The sequence below is a fragment of the Panthera pardus genome, unplaced genomic scaffold, assembly GCF_024362965.1.
Source record: "Panthera pardus isolate Hobbes unplaced genomic scaffold, ASM2436296v1 HiC_scaffold_12, whole genome shotgun sequence".
NCBI lineage: Eukaryota > Metazoa > Chordata > Mammalia > Carnivora > Felidae > Panthera > Panthera pardus.
The window spans coordinates 108,347,153-108,366,264 of NW_026526677.1; the positions used below are offsets into that span (position 1 = coordinate 108,347,153).

The 19,112-nt window shown below is 48.3% G+C and overlaps 1 protein-coding gene across 1 annotated transcript; it reads right to left on the reverse strand.

Moving 5' to 3' along the window:
- On the reverse strand, nucleotides 1-19,112 carry ACAT1 (acetyl-CoA acetyltransferase 1). Its single transcript, XM_019469261.2, has 12 exons — nucleotides 18,970-19,112; nucleotides 11,429-11,476; nucleotides 9,524-9,641; nucleotides 8,436-8,531; nucleotides 8,106-8,206; nucleotides 7,076-7,219; nucleotides 6,031-6,181; nucleotides 5,117-5,212; nucleotides 3,467-3,580; nucleotides 2,560-2,624; nucleotides 928-1,085; nucleotides 1-303 (listed from the first exon to the last, which is right to left on the reverse strand). Exons 1-12 carry the CDS (start codon nucleotides 19,039-19,041, stop codon nucleotides 183-185), a joined length of 1,284 nt encoding a protein of 427 aa, XP_019324806.1. The 5' UTR covers nucleotides 19,042-19,112; the 3' UTR covers nucleotides 1-182.

Genomic DNA, 19,112 nt, shown 5'->3' on the forward strand with positions numbered 1-19,112 from the left:
AAGAAAAAATTTATTTAGAATTTCAAAAGATTTGAGAGTTGACCTTGTTATTAAAAAAAAGTTAAGAAAATAAAACCCCAAACAGATGATCTTGTTACAGCCTGACCTCGGGTACTTCGTCATACTGGTGGCGCCGGGCCCTTCGAGCCACCTCAGGTTGTTGCTCTGGACACGCGGATGTTCTACAGCCTCTGGACCAGCATGGCAGAAGCCCCTCCTCCTCCGTTGCAGATACTGGCAAGACCATATTGCCCTGGCTTCAAGGTGTGAACCATATGAATGACAATCCGGGCTCCAGACATCCTGGGACAGAGAGATCATTTGGTCTTTAATAAATTATAGAATATATAACCAAAATCTGTTTCAATTCCAAATTAACTTGAAAAGTCTAGGGGCCCCTGGGTGGCTCAGTCGGTTAAGTGTCCCACTTCGGCTCAGGTCATGATCTCGGGGTTCACGGTCCGCAAGTTGGAGACCCCGCATCGGGCTCTTGTGCTGACAGCTCAGAGCCTGGGGCCCGCTTCAGATTCTGCGTCTCCCTCTCTCTCTGCCCCTCCCCTGCGTGTCTGTCTCAGAAATAAACATTAAAAAGAAAAAAAGGCTTTCATTACAGACAGCAGAATTTGACCCCTTTTCTTAAACCGGAGAGAGAGGTTTCCAGAACAGTTAGGGCTTTTTTTAAAAGCCCAAGCGTAGACTTTACTTTTAAATAATCTTCATCGTAAAACTAACCATTCTTAGGCAACAGTGACATGGCTGTGTTCGGTGTCAAGTCCTATCACAAGTGGGGTTTGCTCTTTCAAGGACGCTGGGAAGGAAACGGTTAAGAGTAATAGGAATGAGCAGGAAGCAGTCTGGTTTAGACAGAGATACAAAGATCGTTAAGTGGCCACTAGCCCAGACGCAGGTGTTTCCAGAACCACCTACCCGATCGGATGTCCCAGAGAGACGGCACCTCCGTTGATGTTCACTTTTTGGGGGTCAAGCTCCAGCATTTTCATGTTGGCTAGCACCACCAGACTAAAGGCTTCATTAACTTCCCACATTGTAATATCCTCTTTTCTCAATCCTGCATCTTTAAGAACCTAAAAATTTTATTTTACAGTTAACATTTATTTTCACTGTTTTCTTGGAATTCCGCAATTTGGGTTTCTATTTCCCCCTCATGCAACAGATATTTAAATTTGGAGTTTCTTAGTTTCCAGGAGGAAGGGCCTTTTTATTTTCTGCTTTTAATTTCTCATCTTACTGCACTACAAGCAAAGGATCTTCTTTGCATTTCTTTGTTTTGCAGCGAAACAACTTAATTTTCTTGAATGTTCCATGGGTACCCGAAACGAACATGTATTCTCTATTTGGGGATTCTGACTTGACAGCCTTGAGATCTATTTGCCTTGATGCTTGGTTGCAGATCTTCGTCTGCCAAATCAAAGAGCGTGGGTTTTTCTCTACATCTCCTGTAGTTTCTCCTTTATAAAAGTTGCCATGGGGTGCAGGGGCACAGACACTCTTAGCTGTTGTACCTTCACTGTAAATTATTTCAGGTCTTTTATTCTATCAGCTATTGTTCTGGTGGTTCCTCAGCTATGCAGGAAGGCTTTGGGGTATTAATGGCTGGATGGTGATTCTCTCTCTAAAATCAGGCTATTTCCCCTTTTATTGTGAACTTGAAACTATTCCTCCCCCTTCCTCTCTTCCTCCAGAAGGCTCAGTATTTTAAGCTCTACTGCTCCAACAGCCTAAGGCAACAACAGGGCACCTGAGCGTGGCCACCTGTCGAGCTCTCAGTCGGGCCAGGGTCAGGAGCACACTTCTGCCTTCAGAATCCCCGTTGACCCCCCTTGCTCTCCAGGGCGGCACTCACTTTCAGAGGCCGTACCATGCCCTTCCGTTCCTTTCTCAGATCTGCCCCCTGCTGCCAGACCATCACTTCCCATCCTTTCTGATCCTCTCTACCCTCCTTCCTCACTGATTTCTGCTCTGTGACTGCTGGTCTCAAGTTCTCCCTCAGGGTGACGCCCTCTCCTTCTGAAAGGATTTATTTGCGCAGTCTTCCGCGATCCTTCAGCCCCTCAACGCGTTCAGCACCGTCTCTTCCTGTGACCTCCCCCCCACGCACACAAAGCAACTTCCCTGAGAGACCTTATCAGAGCCATAGCTTGGAGTATGTAGGTTTTCCGTTTTGAGGTTTACTCTAAGACCGGCTCCCGACAGTTCCCTTGCAGAATGGAGACCTCCTAGTAGTGAATATGTGCTTTGAATTCTAGAACCAGGCCCCTCAGTATCCCCTTTTCCCTTGCCACGCCAACCTCCTACTCTGGTCATCACACCAGGTGTGAGGTTCAGCATCATACTTAAAAATAATTCACAGTTTTTGTCTGTTCCACTGAAGATGTCTGTGGATTGCTCAAATTATTTTCAGGAGAAGTTGGAAGATTCAAAACCAAGCTATCTCTGTCCTTCAGCAGACGAGTGACACTGAAAACCTAAACCCTGCAGCGTTGGTAGAAACAAACCAGAGGCCGGCATAACGGAGGACCGGCCCTCATCTGTTCTCACCTTAGGTACAGCATATACAGGTGCAACTGGAAAATCAATAGGGTCCACAGCAGCATCAGCAAACGCTGGAGTTTAAAAAATTTAATAGGTCGTTAAAATCTTTTGTACAAGTGATCGCTAACAGTTGTTACGTATCATACGCAAAGATGCAAGCTTCCCAATCCTAATAGATGTAAACGTATTTGTTCCTTTTCTAGGATTCTTTGCTTTATAAAACCACATTAGTCATCAAAGCCATGGATTTTCACAGGTAGGAGGTTGGAGGGAACTGGCCTCCAGGGACACCGGCATGATCTACACATAACCGTGGGTGCTGCAACAGGCAGAATCCCACGTCCTGCCGTATCCAGTGAGGATGCCTCCAAGCATCCAAAGTACCCGACAGCCTCAACAACGGAATCACTGGTTACAAAATGTCAACAGTGCTGAGGTTAAGAAACCAAGACCTGGACTAAAACTGAAGTTGTAAGGCTTTTAGTAAGTAACGAAATGGTATTGGTCTAACACATTGAGAAGGCAAAGCAGATTTTACAACTAGAAATACGTGTAACGAGATTGAGGGTATGACGAGGTCACACAGGAAATCTAGCTTCTCGGGCATTTATTATGAGCTATTTCTTAGTCCCTAATTTCGTACACTTTTAATAACTACCTTTCCCCTTGGTGCCACGGTAAAACATGTACGTTGTACTCTCCCACTCCTCATATCGGACAGGACAAAAATTTTTAAAGCTTACTCTTCCCGTAAAGCAAGTTGTAACAAAGGTTAAAGGAGCTGCTCGCTCCCACTAGGAGTTACATCCCATCGCACGGTACACGTGTAGACACCGTGTATTACCAGCATGGAAACCCCACTTCGGGAAGTGTGCAGACGTGAAGGGATAAACGAGCTGAGAACACGACCTACCCGCTATCCTTGCCAGCGGCTTAACGCTGAGCCTCTTGGCGGCATCCGCAGTCATCAGAACCACGGCGGCCGCGCCATCGTTCAGCGTGCTGGCATTGGCCGCCGTTACTGTGCCTGCAAGCACCAGTGAGCAGGAGGTGAGAACACAGTTTCACACGGAATTCACCAGGATCGATTTAATAAATTCCTGCAGGGTAATGCCTGGGTGGTTTGCCGCGTGAAAAATGACCACGATGCATGGCGAGAATTCCAGCTTCCGGGAAGCACACGCAGAGCTAACTCTAACACTCGTGTAAGAGTGCCTTGGGTTAGTTCCGGACCCGTCTGGTCAAAGCTAGCTCAGAAACACGTGTGTGATGGCACTAGGTACGTGCTGGCTTGCACTTCAGACATACAGACCAGCCCGCTATTTTTTCTCCCCAGAGAAAGAGAGAAGCAAAAACTCAGTATCAAAACCAGGTACTTGTTCTCTATAATCACTTCAAGTTAGACGTCAAGAACTCTAAAGATCATTCAACTTTTTAAGTTTATTTGAGAGAGAGTCCGTTTGTGAGCACGGGAGGGGCAGAGAGAGCATCCCAAGCAGGCTCCGCACCATCAGTGCAGAGCCCGAAGTGGGGCTCACGCTCAGGAACCGTGAGATCATGACCTGAGCAGCAATCAGGAGTCAGACATTCAACCGACGGAGCCACCCAGGCGCCCCTCGACCGAACATTTTAAACATCGGAATGTTACAGTATGTAAACTATGTCAACTAAACAGGTTCTTTTTTTTAATTGCAACAAAGACCCTACAGTAGACCGCAGCTAAAAATATAAAAATATGTTTCTGTAATATGAATTTTATATGATACTTTAAAAAAGACTGATCCAGGGACGCCTGAGTGGCTCAGTCAGTTAAGCGTTCGAGTGGATTTCGGCTCAGGTGGTGATCTCACGGTGCGTGAGTTCAAGCCCTGATTCAGGCTCTGCACTGACAGCACAGAGCCTGCTTGGGATTCTGTTCCCCCCTTTCTCTCTGCCCTTCCCCCTGCTCATGCATGCATTCTCTCAAAATAAAACGCTTTTTGAAAAATAAAGACGACTGATCCATTCCTATAGTTGGTATTGAGAAACTCAATCAGGAAAGGCAGAAAAGTAACTTTGGGTTACGACAACTGTATATACAGCCAATTTTAAAAGCAGAACTGACCTTCTCAAGGATTCCAAAAGCATTAACTTAAACACTGGCATCCACTTACGGTAGCATTTGACAGTTACTGAGGGCCTACCTGGCACTGGCGATAAAACAGGGAACAACTCTGCTGTCGGCTTCCTAGTCAAGAATCTTACAGGGATTTAACATCTCAACGACTTTCATGTCACAATGCACTTTCAAGATGAACTGCGAATGAAAAACTGCATTCTATACCCATTCTACAATCTCCTCCCTAGGATTTCTATTTTGAAGGTATTAACCAGTAAGCGATTTTAAAGATTTTTTTTAATAAACCTAATTTGTTCGTTTCACATGAGCCCGACATAACTGAAAATGTTAAGTAACAGCTATATGTTTTCTAGAATTACTTTTTAAAAAATCCTTAGGTGGTTCCCAGACTAGCTATGGTACATTAACTCCTCTTTTTGTCACGCTTCATTTCACAGTACTAACCATTTTCTTTCTGGAAAACGGTCTTCAGCTTTGGAACTTTGCTAAAGTCAACACGTCTATATTCTTCATCTTCTTTCACCACTACATCTGGTTTACCTGAAACACAAGTCTTTTAAGTAATCACCGGCCAAGACCACAGTGAGTCGGTGCGATGCGTGGGCAAGGACCCGGGCAGCCTGGGCCTCCTCTGAGCCCGTGCACCTCGCACCGCCCCGGGGACTCCACTCTACCTTCCATCACCTGGGCCCTGAGAGTGACTGAAAGAGGAGCTTATTAAATAGTTGGACGATTCGGATCTTGGATGTGGCCACACCTCGTTCTCTTCCCTCCCTATTCTGCCACCACAGATACGACCCACTCTCCTGACCCTGGGGTCGGGAGAGGCTCCGGCGATTCCGTCATTCGGAGCCTAGTCATCATTTCTGAATGGAAACGTAACCTAAACCAAAGGAACAAGACTTCACTGTGGATTTAGTCTGCTGGAGTCGGGGGGTGGGGTGGGCGGGGGGGCACCTGCCCTGTGATCTCTGTGACCACAAGCCCTACAGAGGGGGCTCTGGGGATGCGGGTGGGACAAAGGGGTGTGGAGCCCAGAGCCGCCTAGCCCCGCCCTTCTAATAAATCCCCGGTTTCACTTAAAAGGCTAATATATGGTCTGTCACTTACACTGCAAAGGTTTTTAATCCGTTTCTCGAATTGAAAGTATTCTTCTCAGTGGAATCTGGGGAGGTGGAACCTGATACTAAATTGGGTTTAATTCTATTCTCTCTCAACTGGCAACGTTTCACTTTAGTGACCATAACCATCTGTGTCCTCAGTTGAACAAAGATAAAAACATACTAATTTAAAACCAGACTTCCACAACATGTAAGTCCACTAAAAATCAAACCGATTTTGGAACGTCACGCGTCTACCTTTCGCCGAAATCGTGACAGGAACGACCTCCTCGGCAAACCTCCCGGCGTCCCAGGCCGCCTGACTCCTGCCGTAGGAGCCCACGGCGTACGCGTCCTGCTCCTCGCGCGTGATGTGCAGCTTCTTAGCCGTGTTCTCGGCACAGTTCCCCTGATTCAAGTTGGGATCTTTATCAAACTAATTCACTTGGCGTAACTTATAAAATACCAACTTTGTATAACCTAAAACCGTGGTTAGCCGGTAAACTCAGTTTCTAAAAATACACTTCTTTCGATACCGGGTAATTTTTCACTCATGTCTCCTCGTCAGGTCCTTGAGTGAGCTCAGAAGTTGCTAGTTCAAAGGCAAATTCAACAGCTGTGGAATCCGTCATTAGAAGTCAGGACACACCCTATCCCCCCGGGTGGGGCGGTTTATTCAACAACAGAGTCAAACTGATGCAGTGGGCAAAGGACAGTATTTTCCCAAAACGAATGGTGAAAATGAGCATTTACAGAGCCCATCCTTCCTCTCCAAAACACACTTATTTTAAAAAGTCAAGCAGGGGGGCGCCTGGGTGGCTCAGTCGGTAAAGTGTCCGACTTCAGCTCAGGTCACGATCTCGCGGTCCGTGAGTTCGAGCCCCGCGTCGGGCTCTGGGCTGATGGCTCAGAGCCTGGAGCCTGCTTCCGATTCTGTGTCTCCCTCTCTCTCTGCCCCTCCCCCGTTCATGCTCTCTCTCTGTCCCAAAAATAAATAAACATTAAAAAAAAAAAAAAAAAACTTTAAGAAAAAAATAAAAAATAAAAAAAATAAAAAGTCAAGCAGGGACAGTTGGGTGGCTCCATCGGTTGCGTACCCAACTCTCGATTTCGGCTCAGGTCACGATCCCAGGGTCATGGGCTCGAGCCCCGTGAAGGCTCTGCGCAGAGTACGGAGCCTGACTGGGATCCTCTCTCCCCCTCTGCCCCCTCCCCAGCTTACCCATGCACTCTCTCAAAATGAACTTAAAGTCAAGCAGTATTGTATACTAGCCGGTATTTCTCCTTCAAAAGCAATAATTACCATATGGATTTTATTGTAGACGTCAGTCAGCCCATCCTTCACAATCAAGTCTTCAAGCTTGACACCACCGTACGGTGTAGCGCCTCTGTTCATCACATAGGGAGCGTTGGACATGCTCTCCATCCCACCTGCCACCATCACATCCTGCCCGGCAGCGAACACGCACAATGTCAGTTCCAACAGGAGCTGAGCTGCAGACCCGGTACGCCCGCTTCACAGCTCCAGCACACAAGCGTTCTGGGGGCTTCATTCAACATCTGTTACACGGCGAACATACAAATACCCTCTTGCCCCCGATGAAAAAAGCGGTCTCGAGTGTGTAATGATGGGATGGGGCGCCCGGGTGGCTCAGTCGGTGAAGCATCCAACTTCGGCTCAGGTCATGACCTCGCGATCCGCAGCTCTGAGTCCCACACCAGGCTCCGAGCTGACGGTGCGGGCCTGCTTGGGATCCTGTCTTTCTCTCTCTCTCTGTCCCTCCTCTGCTCACGCTCCCTCTCTCAAAATAAACATTAAAAAAATTCTGTCTCTGCCCTTCCTGCACTCGTGTGCGCTCTCACACACTCTAAAATAAAATAAAGAATTAAAAAATTCAGCAAAGCCAGGAGAAAACCTGCACAATTTAACAAATGAACCTGGGTATGTGGGAACCATAAATGCGTCATCAATTCTGGGCTCAGTCGAGGATTTGATTCCCAGGGTCAGCACCTTATTCTCATCTCTGATGAAAACCCTCTTATTCTGGCAAATAAAAAAGTCACGATGTTATAAATCACCCAGAATCTCAGAAAAAGACCAAGTAAAAGGTCACCCAAAGACTAAAACATCTTGGCTGAAAACTGTTTTTTAACACAAGACCCAGAAGCTATCATCTGACGTCTCCTCCAAGCGCGATAAGCAAATCCGGACGGCGCGCGTCAAACACCACAGCGGCTGTACTCGGGACAAAGGATCGCACTTCTAAAGCACTCACGGGCGACGTCTTTGGGGACTTCCGACACCACAAATTGGAAAAGGAGGTGCTTCTTACCTGATGTCCACACATGAGGCTCTGAGAGGCCAGCATGATGGCCTTCATCCCCGAGGCACAGACTTTGTTCACAGTCGTGCACGGAGTAGACAGAGGTAAGCCTAAAACCGACACAAGTCAGGTCACACTTGTGAAAAAAGAAGACCCTCTTCGACAGCCGCAGAGTTAAAATGAACACAACAGAGCACGTTAACTTCTAACCCCCAACGGCATCGCTCTTGCCCATATAAATCCACGTTCTACGACGCATCTGACATCTCGTTTAAGCGGACATGGCCACCAGTGCTGCGCCAAACACCGTAAGTGTAGAAGAAGAACAATTCCCGGTACCTGCGCCCAGGACCGCTTGCCTCGCAGGGGCCTGACCTTCGCCTCCTTGTAGAACGTTCCCCATGTATGCTTCCTTCACTTCTTCTTTCGGAATCCCTTTTGTGACACAAATAAAACAGGCATGTCCGTATTTTATTCAACTGAATAATCAGTGATTACTAATAAGGTACACGACATTATATAGCGGGAATGGTTTCTTTTTGTCAGCTGTGAGATTCAGACTCACTGTAGGATTTTCTTTTTAATGTTTAAGAGCCAGAGAGAGAGAAGGAATGTGAGTGGGGGAGGGGCAGAGAGAGAGAGAGAGAGAGAGAGAGAGAGAGAGAGAGGAGACAGAATCCAAAGCAGGCTCTGAGCTATCAGCACAGAGCCGGACACAGGGCTTCAGTTCATGTACCATGAGATCATGACCCGAGCCAAGATCAAGCGTCGAACACTTAACGGGCTCAGCCAGCCAGGCGGCCCTGGAGCACAAAGATTCCTTCACAAGAAAATTAGAAATAGAGGCATTGAGGGACACCCGGGTGGCTCAGTTAAGCGACGGACGCTTGATCTCAGCTCAGGTCATGCATGATCTCACGGTTTGGGAGTTCAAGCCCCGCATCGGGTTCTGCACTGATAATGCAGAGCCTGCGTGGGATTCTTTCTGTCCTCTCTCTCTCCCTCCCCCGCTAGCGCACTCTCTCTCCCTCCCTCCCTCTCAAAATAAATAATAAACATTAAAAATGAAAGAAATGGAAGGCATTAAGTCATTTCTAAATGTTATGTACGCAGTTAGTGCAAAACTAATACTTGTTCCATTTAATCACTGCCCCCCTCAACACAAAAAAGCACGGGAGCTGGGGTGCCTGGCTGGCTCAGTGGGCAGAGCACATGACTCTGTTGCTTTCTTGTCAGTTTTTATTCAAATTCCAGTCAGTTAACACACAGTGTAGAATTCATTTCACGTGTACAATTGAGCGATTCAACACTTAGGGACACACGACTCTTGATCTCGGGTCATGAGTTCAAGCCCCATGTTGAGCACAGAGTTTACTTATTTAAAAAAAAAAAAAAAAAAAAAAAAAAACCCAAAAGCAACTACTGACCTGCCTTTTCAATGGCCCCCTGAATTGCAAGGGAACCGAGCCTAGTGGCTGGCAGGGAGGAAAGGCTGCCTAGAAAGGATCCAATGGGCGTTCTCGCGGCACTTACTATGACCACTTCCTGGCAAGACACAAGATGGGAAGAACGATTTCAAAATTTCACCCAAACCATCTCTCATTAAATCAACATCACTCACAGATCCACAGTGGTCCCCCAGCCTTACTCACCGGGGATACCTTCTCAGATGCCCAGTGGATACGCCTGAAACCGGAGAGAAATGAACACTATACTGGTTTTCCTACGTGTGCACAGCCGTGACGGAGTTCAATTCATAAGTCAGGCACAGTAAGAGGCTGACAACAATGACTAGTCAAACAGAACCACTAGAAGAATACACGGGCATCAAAGTCACGTGCACATGGTCCCTCTCCCAGGATCTTACTGTCCTGGATGCCCCCTGAGGACCACCGTGGTGGGTGATGATAAAACGCCCATGGACGCAGGTGACGTGAGGTGAGCCGGCCAGGCACTGGGACGGAGCGTTAGGTTACTACTGGCTTTCTGGGGACATCACAAGGAGGATCGTCTCCTTCCAGGCCCAGGCTGACCACTGGGAACAGACACCATGGAAAGCGGGGTCGCAGATAAGGGGACCGCTTTATTATCTTAAAAAACAGACTTTTTATGAATGACTACTCCTTAAAACCATCTTAGTATCTGAATAGCAGTAAGACTAATCAATCCAATAATGGTGCTTTAGGATTTAAGATCTAACTGAAAACCTCAGACAAACCAAGTCTAAAGCAGGCACAGATGCTTCCCCATTATCCACAAGAGGTCTGAAACCAGAAGGTTGAGTTTTGATTCTACTACGCCCTCACAATTTAGGAAACGATCAGTTTCCTTGTCACCTGCACCATCAAGGGCGCTAACCAAAAGGCTTCTTCACTGACGGCGGCTCTGGGTGGGGGGCGGTCCAGATCTGCGTGCTGGGTGGACGGGGCTGGGCCTTGTAAGGAGGACACGGCACAACCATAATTTCTTAAGTGATTAGTAAGAGAATATGAATATGAACCATAAGAAAAAATAGATAAAGCCCTCTTAGACACTGTCAAACTATTTTAACAGTTTTCTCCTCACACTTGCCTTGGGCATTCTCCTAAGGCCGGAGATAAATAAGGGAAGTGTTCCTTAGATTTCTGGCCATCAGGGACACTTGGGCGGCTCAGTCAGCTAAGCGTCCAACTCTTGACTTAGGCTCAAGTTATGATCTCACGGTTTGTGGGTTCAAGCCCCACATGGGGCTCTGCACTGACAGTGTGGAGCCTGCTTGGGATTCTCTCTCTCTCCCTCTCTGTCTCTGTCCCTCGCCCAATTGTGCACCCTCTCTCTGTCTCCCTCCCTCCCTCAAAATAAACTTTTTTTTTTTAAGTTAAAAAAAAAAAAAAGATTTATGGCCATTAGGAAGTCATTTGAGGGACTCGGAAAACAAAGAGAACCCATCAGAAAGCACCAGCTGATCAGATGATGGTCCTTCCTGTCTAATACCCAGCCTGGTTCAGTTTCTTTCTGCTAGTATCTTCCATGTGGCCTCTACATGTCCCTCACGGTATAAAGAGGGTCCCTGAGAGTAAGGACGAACACGGCACAGTTGAGAGAGAAGGCTGTCCGGCAGGAGACAGTGGGGACGGAGCAGATTACTACGCGGGGCAAGGGCAGTAGACTGATGTCTCTTCAGGGGCATTTGGGAGTTTAACCTAGAATTTCAAGAATTAGCTATTCCCAACCACAGCAGCCCCCAAGGTGGCCCCACAAATATGCAAATATAAAGATAGACATTTTTTTTATTGACCACATTTTCCTTTAAATTTTAAAAATTTTTAAGTATGAATTAAATTTATACTTACATTCAAAGTGGGTTTTGATACATAACTTCGCTCCATGTATTTTATTTCCTGTAATATAAACAATTATAAAGTTATCGTGTAAAAAATATTAACCTACATCATTTTGTACTTCTCGGCAGCGAGGTTATGGGGACTTCTTTCTGCTTCCGTGTGTTTTTATTTCCACATTCTACACCACGCATATCACTGTTACAATCTGAAAAAATACTACTTTGTTAATACACTTTTTAGCTATTCATTGAAATGTTGCTTTAACTTCAGATAAGTTCATAAACTTAAAATTTCTAGGCCTTTTTAAGTGTAAGTTTTATAAAATGTAGTTTTAAGTTAAATCTAAATTCTAAATTAATTTTAGAGCTCCACAAGAAAATATCCTCGTTGTTTAAAAAATATATAAATAAAACTTGTTATTTTCTTCATCCACTTCTAACGAATGTACTGATTTATCTGAGGCAAACATACCTCCTATAAACATGGCCTATAATCCCAGACAAATTATTTTTCAAGAAAGAAAAGGGTAAATACCTTGCCGTACACCCCACTTCTTTCTGCACTGCTCTTAGGAACAAAACCCATCAAGACCAAGTTGAGGAAATACAAGTCACAGTTCAGAGACCTGACTTTCCTGGAAATGAACAACTTACAGGACAAAGAACAAAGAATAAATTTTTTTAGCCTCTGAAGTCAGAAAGCAAAGTAAATACTCAAAACTAACAACTTCTATTTAGAACCTATTCTTGTTGATAGTTATTAGTGGGCAATCACACCTCAGTGTAACAAACCCACAACACATAAAGGCTGGCCTGACTTCGCGCAAATAACCCATGGCAGCTCTCGATTTATAACTCGGCACGAAAAGAAAGTAGATTCGACGAGTGGTTATGAGCAGAGAGAAGCGCAGCAACCGCAAGAAACCGGTTTATCAAGTGTTTAGATAACAACAGATGCAAACAGCAACGTAAGAGAGAATGCTGTTCCGGCAGTGGAAGAACAGCATTTAAGATCATCTTCTTTCCCCAGGTTAATACGACGGAGTAAGTCACTCTTAGGTAGAAAGTTCACATAAACAACTTTGCTACAAGAAATAACCTAATTTAGGGGCGCCTGGGTGGCTCAGTCAGTTAGGCGTCCAACTTCAGCTCAGGTCACGATCTCACAGCTCGTGGGTTCGAGCCCCGCATCGGGCTCTGTGCCGACAGCTCAGAGCCTGGAGCCTGCTTCGGATTCTCTGTCTCCCTCTCTCTCTGCGCCTCCCCCACTCATGCTCTGTTTCTGTCTCAAAAATAAACATAAGAAATATATTAAAACATATATATACATATAATTGTTACAATATTCAAAGCAGCTCATATTCTGAAGCCATGTCTTTACAGTCTTTGTGAGGAAGGGATGTCAAATACACCTGCTAATGACCTGATCCTTCACTCGCTCAGTAACCCCTGGAATCATTTACTTTCCCGAAGGCGACATCAGGAATCCGGTATCCATAAAATATAATCCCTCTATTACAGCAGCATCATATTCTTACAAAATGAGAAATGTCGAAATTACATGTACACATTCCACACTCCAAAGACAACATGTAAAAAAAACACAGGGAGCCTCATCAACCATCCCCAGGGATCAGTGAGAAGGCTTACTTGGCGTGACGCAATGCTCTCCAGACACAGAGTTCCAACAAAACGCTGCGGGCAGCAACTCTACATTCTAAGTTCTTCTTTCCAATAAATACGTCACAAGTACACACAACAGAGGTCACCGACATGTTGTCACTTCCAGACTAACCCATCCGCGCAGACCCTGAAATGACATTCCCCCGCCATCTCTACCTGTCCCTCTGGAAGCTGAGTCATTAGACGAGCCAGGTTTGTGACTTCACTCTCCTGAGCTTCCCATGTACGCACTGGCCCAGGGCAGCACACGAGGGCCTCGGCCGGCGAGACCCAAGTGCACCTGCCGAATGCCCATACTCCTCCCTCTCAGCTGTGCGAAAACAAGTGCGCCCTTAACACATCATATAATCAGGGCTGCTGCGGACAGAACTGACTTCTCGTGAAGAATTCCAGCTTATCCTCTGTGATCCAACTTTGAATTACAAGTTCCCGCTGGTATTCCCAAATATTTGGAAACTAACACACTTTTAATGGAAACCCAACATACTCGATCTTGTGGGCTGTAACTAAAGCAGTGAAAAGAAATTTTTTAAGTTCCCATTTGCACTGAACATGCCAGTCACGGCCTCTCCAGCTACAGTCCTTTCTCAAATGGGGTGGAAGGGACAGCCCTAAGTACCTCTGACTGCACCCTCCTCCCGCTGGCCAGAGCTGACAGCACCTCGGACGGGGTGGACTGTGACCCAAGCGGCACCCCGAGAGACCGGCTCAACTGGGTGATGACGGGCCCTTCAACGGAGGGGTCCCGGGCGCTGGAGCCGTCGGCACCACGGCCAACGCGGCGTCACAGCAGAGGTGGCAGGGGAGAAGGGAGCCCTCGGCAGGCAGAGAAGTAAAGGAAGGCAACCTAACTGTTCCAACAGGAGGAAAGAGCTTGACGGGCCGCAAGAGGCAAAGGCAGTTCCTCGGAGACTGACCTTCCATCAGGGTCCAGGAACGCGGCCTATGATGCCTTGGATGCCGGGAGCTGCCCGCGGTGAATACTCCCAACCCCCAACCCCCACTCCATAGCGAGTCTGGAAGGGAGGCGGAGCCTCGGAATCACGCGGCCTTCACTCGGGCCACTCCTCCTCTTCAGGGTTCCTGGTTCTAACCCAGGGCTCCCAGGCCTCTCCGCCGGCCCGATGCTGCCTGCAGCTGCGCTTTCACAGAGTCCACAAGTTCAGGCGCGCCTCCCCTCCTCGTCCCCCTCCCCCCAGCCCCCGCCCGGCCTGGACCCAGGCGCAGAGTCAGGCTCCGCACGTTCAGGTGCACCTTCCCCTCCTCCCCACCCGCGCCCAGATCCAGGCGCACAGTCAGGCTCCGCGGCCTCCCACACAAACACCCGCAAACTTCCCAAACCGCCGACCCTGAGCGTTCACCTCACTGCTCGGCTTCCCGGTCCCCAAGTTCTCCAACAGGTGGCCTACGGTTACCACCCGCTTACCAACGCCCCTTCCACCCCCCGCCTGGCACCAGCTCAGCAGGGTCGGCGCGGCAGGCAAGCCGCTCGGTCTCTCGGGAAGCGGGTCCGGCCCCGGGCTCCCTGCCTGGGCCTCCTCCAGCCGGGTCCCCTCCACCGCAGGGCGCCGGGACCACCAACTGAGGCCTCCCTCTCCTCGGCGTCCACGGTCACACGGTCCTGGGCTGTGTCACCCCTCCCAGCCAGCCCAGGGCCAGGGCCTCCCTTCTCCCTCGGCCTCACGGTCGCCCAGATGACCTGCAAACTCTCTCCAGCCTGACCTCCCCACCGACCTGCAGACTCAGGATCCAAGCACCACCTCGTTGGCCTCAGTTCCGTGTCCAAACCACTGCCCTCAATTTGCACCCCAGGAAACTGGCTGCCTCCCGGCACGTCCCACCTCCAAACATCGCAGTACCCAAGTGCTCGAGCCCAGACCCTACACTCACCCTTCACCTTCCCCAAAACCCAGATACCCTACCCCAGATGCGGGCACTCCCGTGTCCAAAATACACCTAAATTCTTCCCCCTCTCCACCTCCACTACTGCCACCAGGTCCTGTCCCGCTCTCCCACCAATATGACAGCCTCCTGCCCAGTTCCATGCACCCAGCTTTAAAAATGTCAATCAGGGGGCGCCTGTGTCTCTCAGTCTCAGCCTGTTAAGCATCGGACTTTGGCTCAGGTCATGATCTCCTGGTCGGTGGGATCGAGCACTGCGTCGGGTTCTGTGCTGACAGCTCAGAGCCTGCTCGGGATTCTCTTTCTGCCCCTTCCCCACTGGCGCGTGCTCTGTCTCTCCCCCTCCCTCAAAACAAATACACAAACTTAAAAAAGTTATGCTAATTGCAAGCGACAGTTTTCAATGTAGGTATTTCATTTCTCTAATCCCACTGTTAAAAAATCTTACCTAACTACCTTGTTACACTAAATCTTTACAGTCTGAGTGCCCTGTTACGGGTTGAACTGTGCTCCACTTCCCAACCCTGCCAAAACAAAGAAGCCCTAACCCTTGTACCTTAGGCTGTAACTTTATTGATAGTGGTCCTTATGGAAACAAGCAAGACGAGTAGCCCTAATCCGGTAGGACTGATGTTCTTACAGAAAGAGAATTTTAACACAGAGACAGACATGCACGGAAGAAAACAGAAGACTGGGGGAGACTGCCCGGTGCAGACAGAGAACTGGGACCATGTATCAACAAACCAAGGAACTCCAAAGATCGCCAGCAAACCACCAGATGGAATGAAGAGGCAAGGCAGGATTTCCCTACAGGATGGGGGGGGGGGGGGGGGGCGGGGGGCGTGGCAACACCATGACTTTGGAATTTCCAGCCTCCAGAACTCTGAAACGTTTCTCTTGTTTTAAGCTGCCCAAATTGCACAATTTTGTTACAGTAGCCCAAGAAAGCTAACACATCCCCCTTGCTGAAAACCTCCCTTCCCTGGGCTTTCAGACGCAGTCTCTTGCCCAGGGTTTCCTCCCATGATGCCATGCTCTCTGCCCTCCCCTTCACAGGATCCTGCTTGTCCAGCCTGTCCTGAAATGCCCTGTCTCCCTAAGGCCCCATGCGAAGTCCTGCTCTCTTCTCCCTCCATGCACTTGCTCTCACGGAGCTCATCAATGCCTGCGAAGGCTACCGCCGTCCGAGGCTGGTCGTTTCCAAATGTGTATTTCACGCAGTTCTCTTACAGGCCACACCGTTTCCTCTAACTGGCAACTCCAAACTCAAGTCCAAAATACAACTCATCACTTTCTTTCTACTGCCCCACATCTGTTCCTCTGAAAACCTCTACCATCCACTAAATGGCAGGCCAAGGCCCCCAAATTACACCTAACTCCTTCTCGCTCAGTTCTTCTTAGCCAATTACTCATGAAGGGCAACAGATTCTACTTCCAGGCTACCTCTAGAATCTCTCCTTCTCCGCCTATGTTTATTAGCACATCCAACTGCTATACGACTTGCCAGCTTACGGCAATATCCTGACTTTTCTTTTGGCCTGCGTTAAGAAAGCAGGCCGAGGGACTGAGGTGCAAAAACCATGGGGTGAAAGGGAATGGGAAGTGTATCCATCAGGGTTCAACCAGGAAAATGAAAACCACTGTATTTGAAACATAACTCAATGCAGAGATTAAATACAAAGGTGACAGGAAAGCTAAGAACAACAGGAGACAGGCAGTACAGATTAGCAACAGGAAGGCATTAGCACATTTAGGATGTTAGGACAAAGGGAAGAACCAAGGTTACCAAAGCCAAGGGGTCAGGGTCACCTTGCAAAAACGAGAACCAAAAGAGCCCCTGACTTTGTCCGCAACACCATCCAAGGGCAGACGGAGAGAAAATAATCCTGGCTTCTCCATTCCTATCTCCCAATCTCTTACCAGCCTCTGAACACAGCCAGAAGTCAGCTAGTAGACACTAGATGTTTGCACACCCAAAAGGAAGCCCTGCAGCAATACAGAGGGCAGAAAGGAATCTGACAACAAACAGACCCAGGACAGGCACAATGCAGTAATTTGTTTTATCAGTTCGAGTATTTAAGACAAAAACAAAAACAAAACAAAACAAAACAAAACAAAGGGCTCCTGGGTGGCTCAGTCAGTTAAGCATCCAACTTTGGTTCCAGTCATGATCTCACAGTTAGTGAGTTTGAGCCCCGCATGGGGCTCTGTGCGGACAGCTCAGAACCTGGAGCTTGCTTCGGATTCGGTGTCTCCCTCTTTCTCTGTCCCTCCCCCCGCACTCACCCTCTGTCTCTCTCAAAAATAAACAAACATTTTTTTAAAAGGCAGTAATTTTGGGTCAAAATAGGAGCTTCAAGGAGGCGATGCTCAGTAGTATCAAGAAGGTAAACAGGAAGAAAAATAATACAAAAAAAGAAAAGCGCTGGTATTCTTTGAATGAGTGGCAGGGAAATCTACCTCCAGCCGCTTAGTGATTACAGCTGGCAGGGCAACAGGCTCCAATGAAGTCCGTTCAGGTTTGCTGATCATCATGAGACACTTGTGTGCCAAGGGTAACAGTCACATTCCATTCAACAAACTGGCACCGAACACTGAAAATCCCGTTAACAACAGATTTCTGTAGTTCAGTAAATGACCACTTAATTCAAATTACCAACGCTGTGAACTTACAGCTCCACTCTTTCATCGGCAACTGTGTGTTTGACGGTAATATCTTAACTATAAATTAAGAAGGCTCTGCACCTGTGTTTCTTAACAGGACCTAGTTCACCTGGCCAACACTGGCTGAAACCCCGACCTCCCAAATCATTCCATGAAATACCAAACAAGCTCATTAAGAACTGATCCTGGTACATTTCCCAACTCCCCTCTGCAGCTAGGTGGGGGGAGGACCGGGAGAAAGAAAGAAGAAAAGAACTCCTGGTTCCTGGAAACCCACTCTTCCTGCCTTTTCTATTTGCTCAGTCACCGGGGGTTATTTTTAGACTCCTTTACCCTTGGCCCCGCACCCTCCCTGTCTGTCAAGTTCCACATTTATTCTTTCATAAATCTCTTGCATAATGCTGCTCCCTTTTTCAGCTTCTGTTGTCAGCATGCAGCTCAAGTTACCTCAAACCAAAACAGACAATGGTTTTCTCCCCCACTTCAATCCTCCAGATCTCTGGCTATGACAACTCCCCCCCCCCCCAAAAAAAAAAAAAAAACACATCAACGGTCTCCACTGACTTGGGTCAAATCCCAACTCATAAAAAATGACGTGGGTGAACTTCAAAGCGTATTACCCCAATCAGCCTGGAAAGCTCAGGCCTCACCAGCCACACCCTGAAGTCTTACTAATCCCTAAATTTTGCCTGATCCTGAATCCAAGGTGCAGGCTCCTTTGCTTTGAGGTATGGGAAACACAGTCTTGGCGTTCAAGGCCGTGGCTCCTGTGCACCGCCGGCACAACAACCAGAGGCGAGGCACGCCCACGGAGGCCACCCCTTCCAAAATACGAAACACCAAGTATAATCTATTCCTTGTATGGTGAGCAGCCATTTATTTTCCCTGGCAAATTTGAGCTGCACCAAGGGCCTCTTTTTATTCCCCCTTAGGGCTTCACGTCTCGCAAGCCCAATGATGACCTACTGCACGAACATAATACATCCTGACAACGAGCTCACAAACATGTTTTGTTTTCTTTTAATCCCGGGAAAAATTTAAAAGGAAAGAAAGAAAACCCCGGGGAAGACGTTTCGCTCAGGGCGCCCGCCAAGGAGAGAACCTTCGGCCTGCAACGGTCCGAGCCCCGCGCAACCCACGCGCGGGTCCCCGCAGGCGCCAGGCAGCGGCGCGCATTGAGCATGCGCGGTACAGGTGGGCTTCCCGGCGAGAGTTCCCGAGGCCTGCGCCTGGAGCTTCGCGGGCCGGGGTCCTGCCCTGCGCGGGCCGGCATTCTGCAGCCCGGGTCCCAACCCCTCTCACCCGTATCAGCCTCCGGAGCAGGGGGCCGCGCCCACGGGCGCCGCCACGCAGGAGAGCCGCCAGCACAGCCATGACTACCAAGCACCCAGGGACACCTTCTACGTGGAGACTGCCGGCGCACGCCAGGGGTCCCCGCGCCGCTG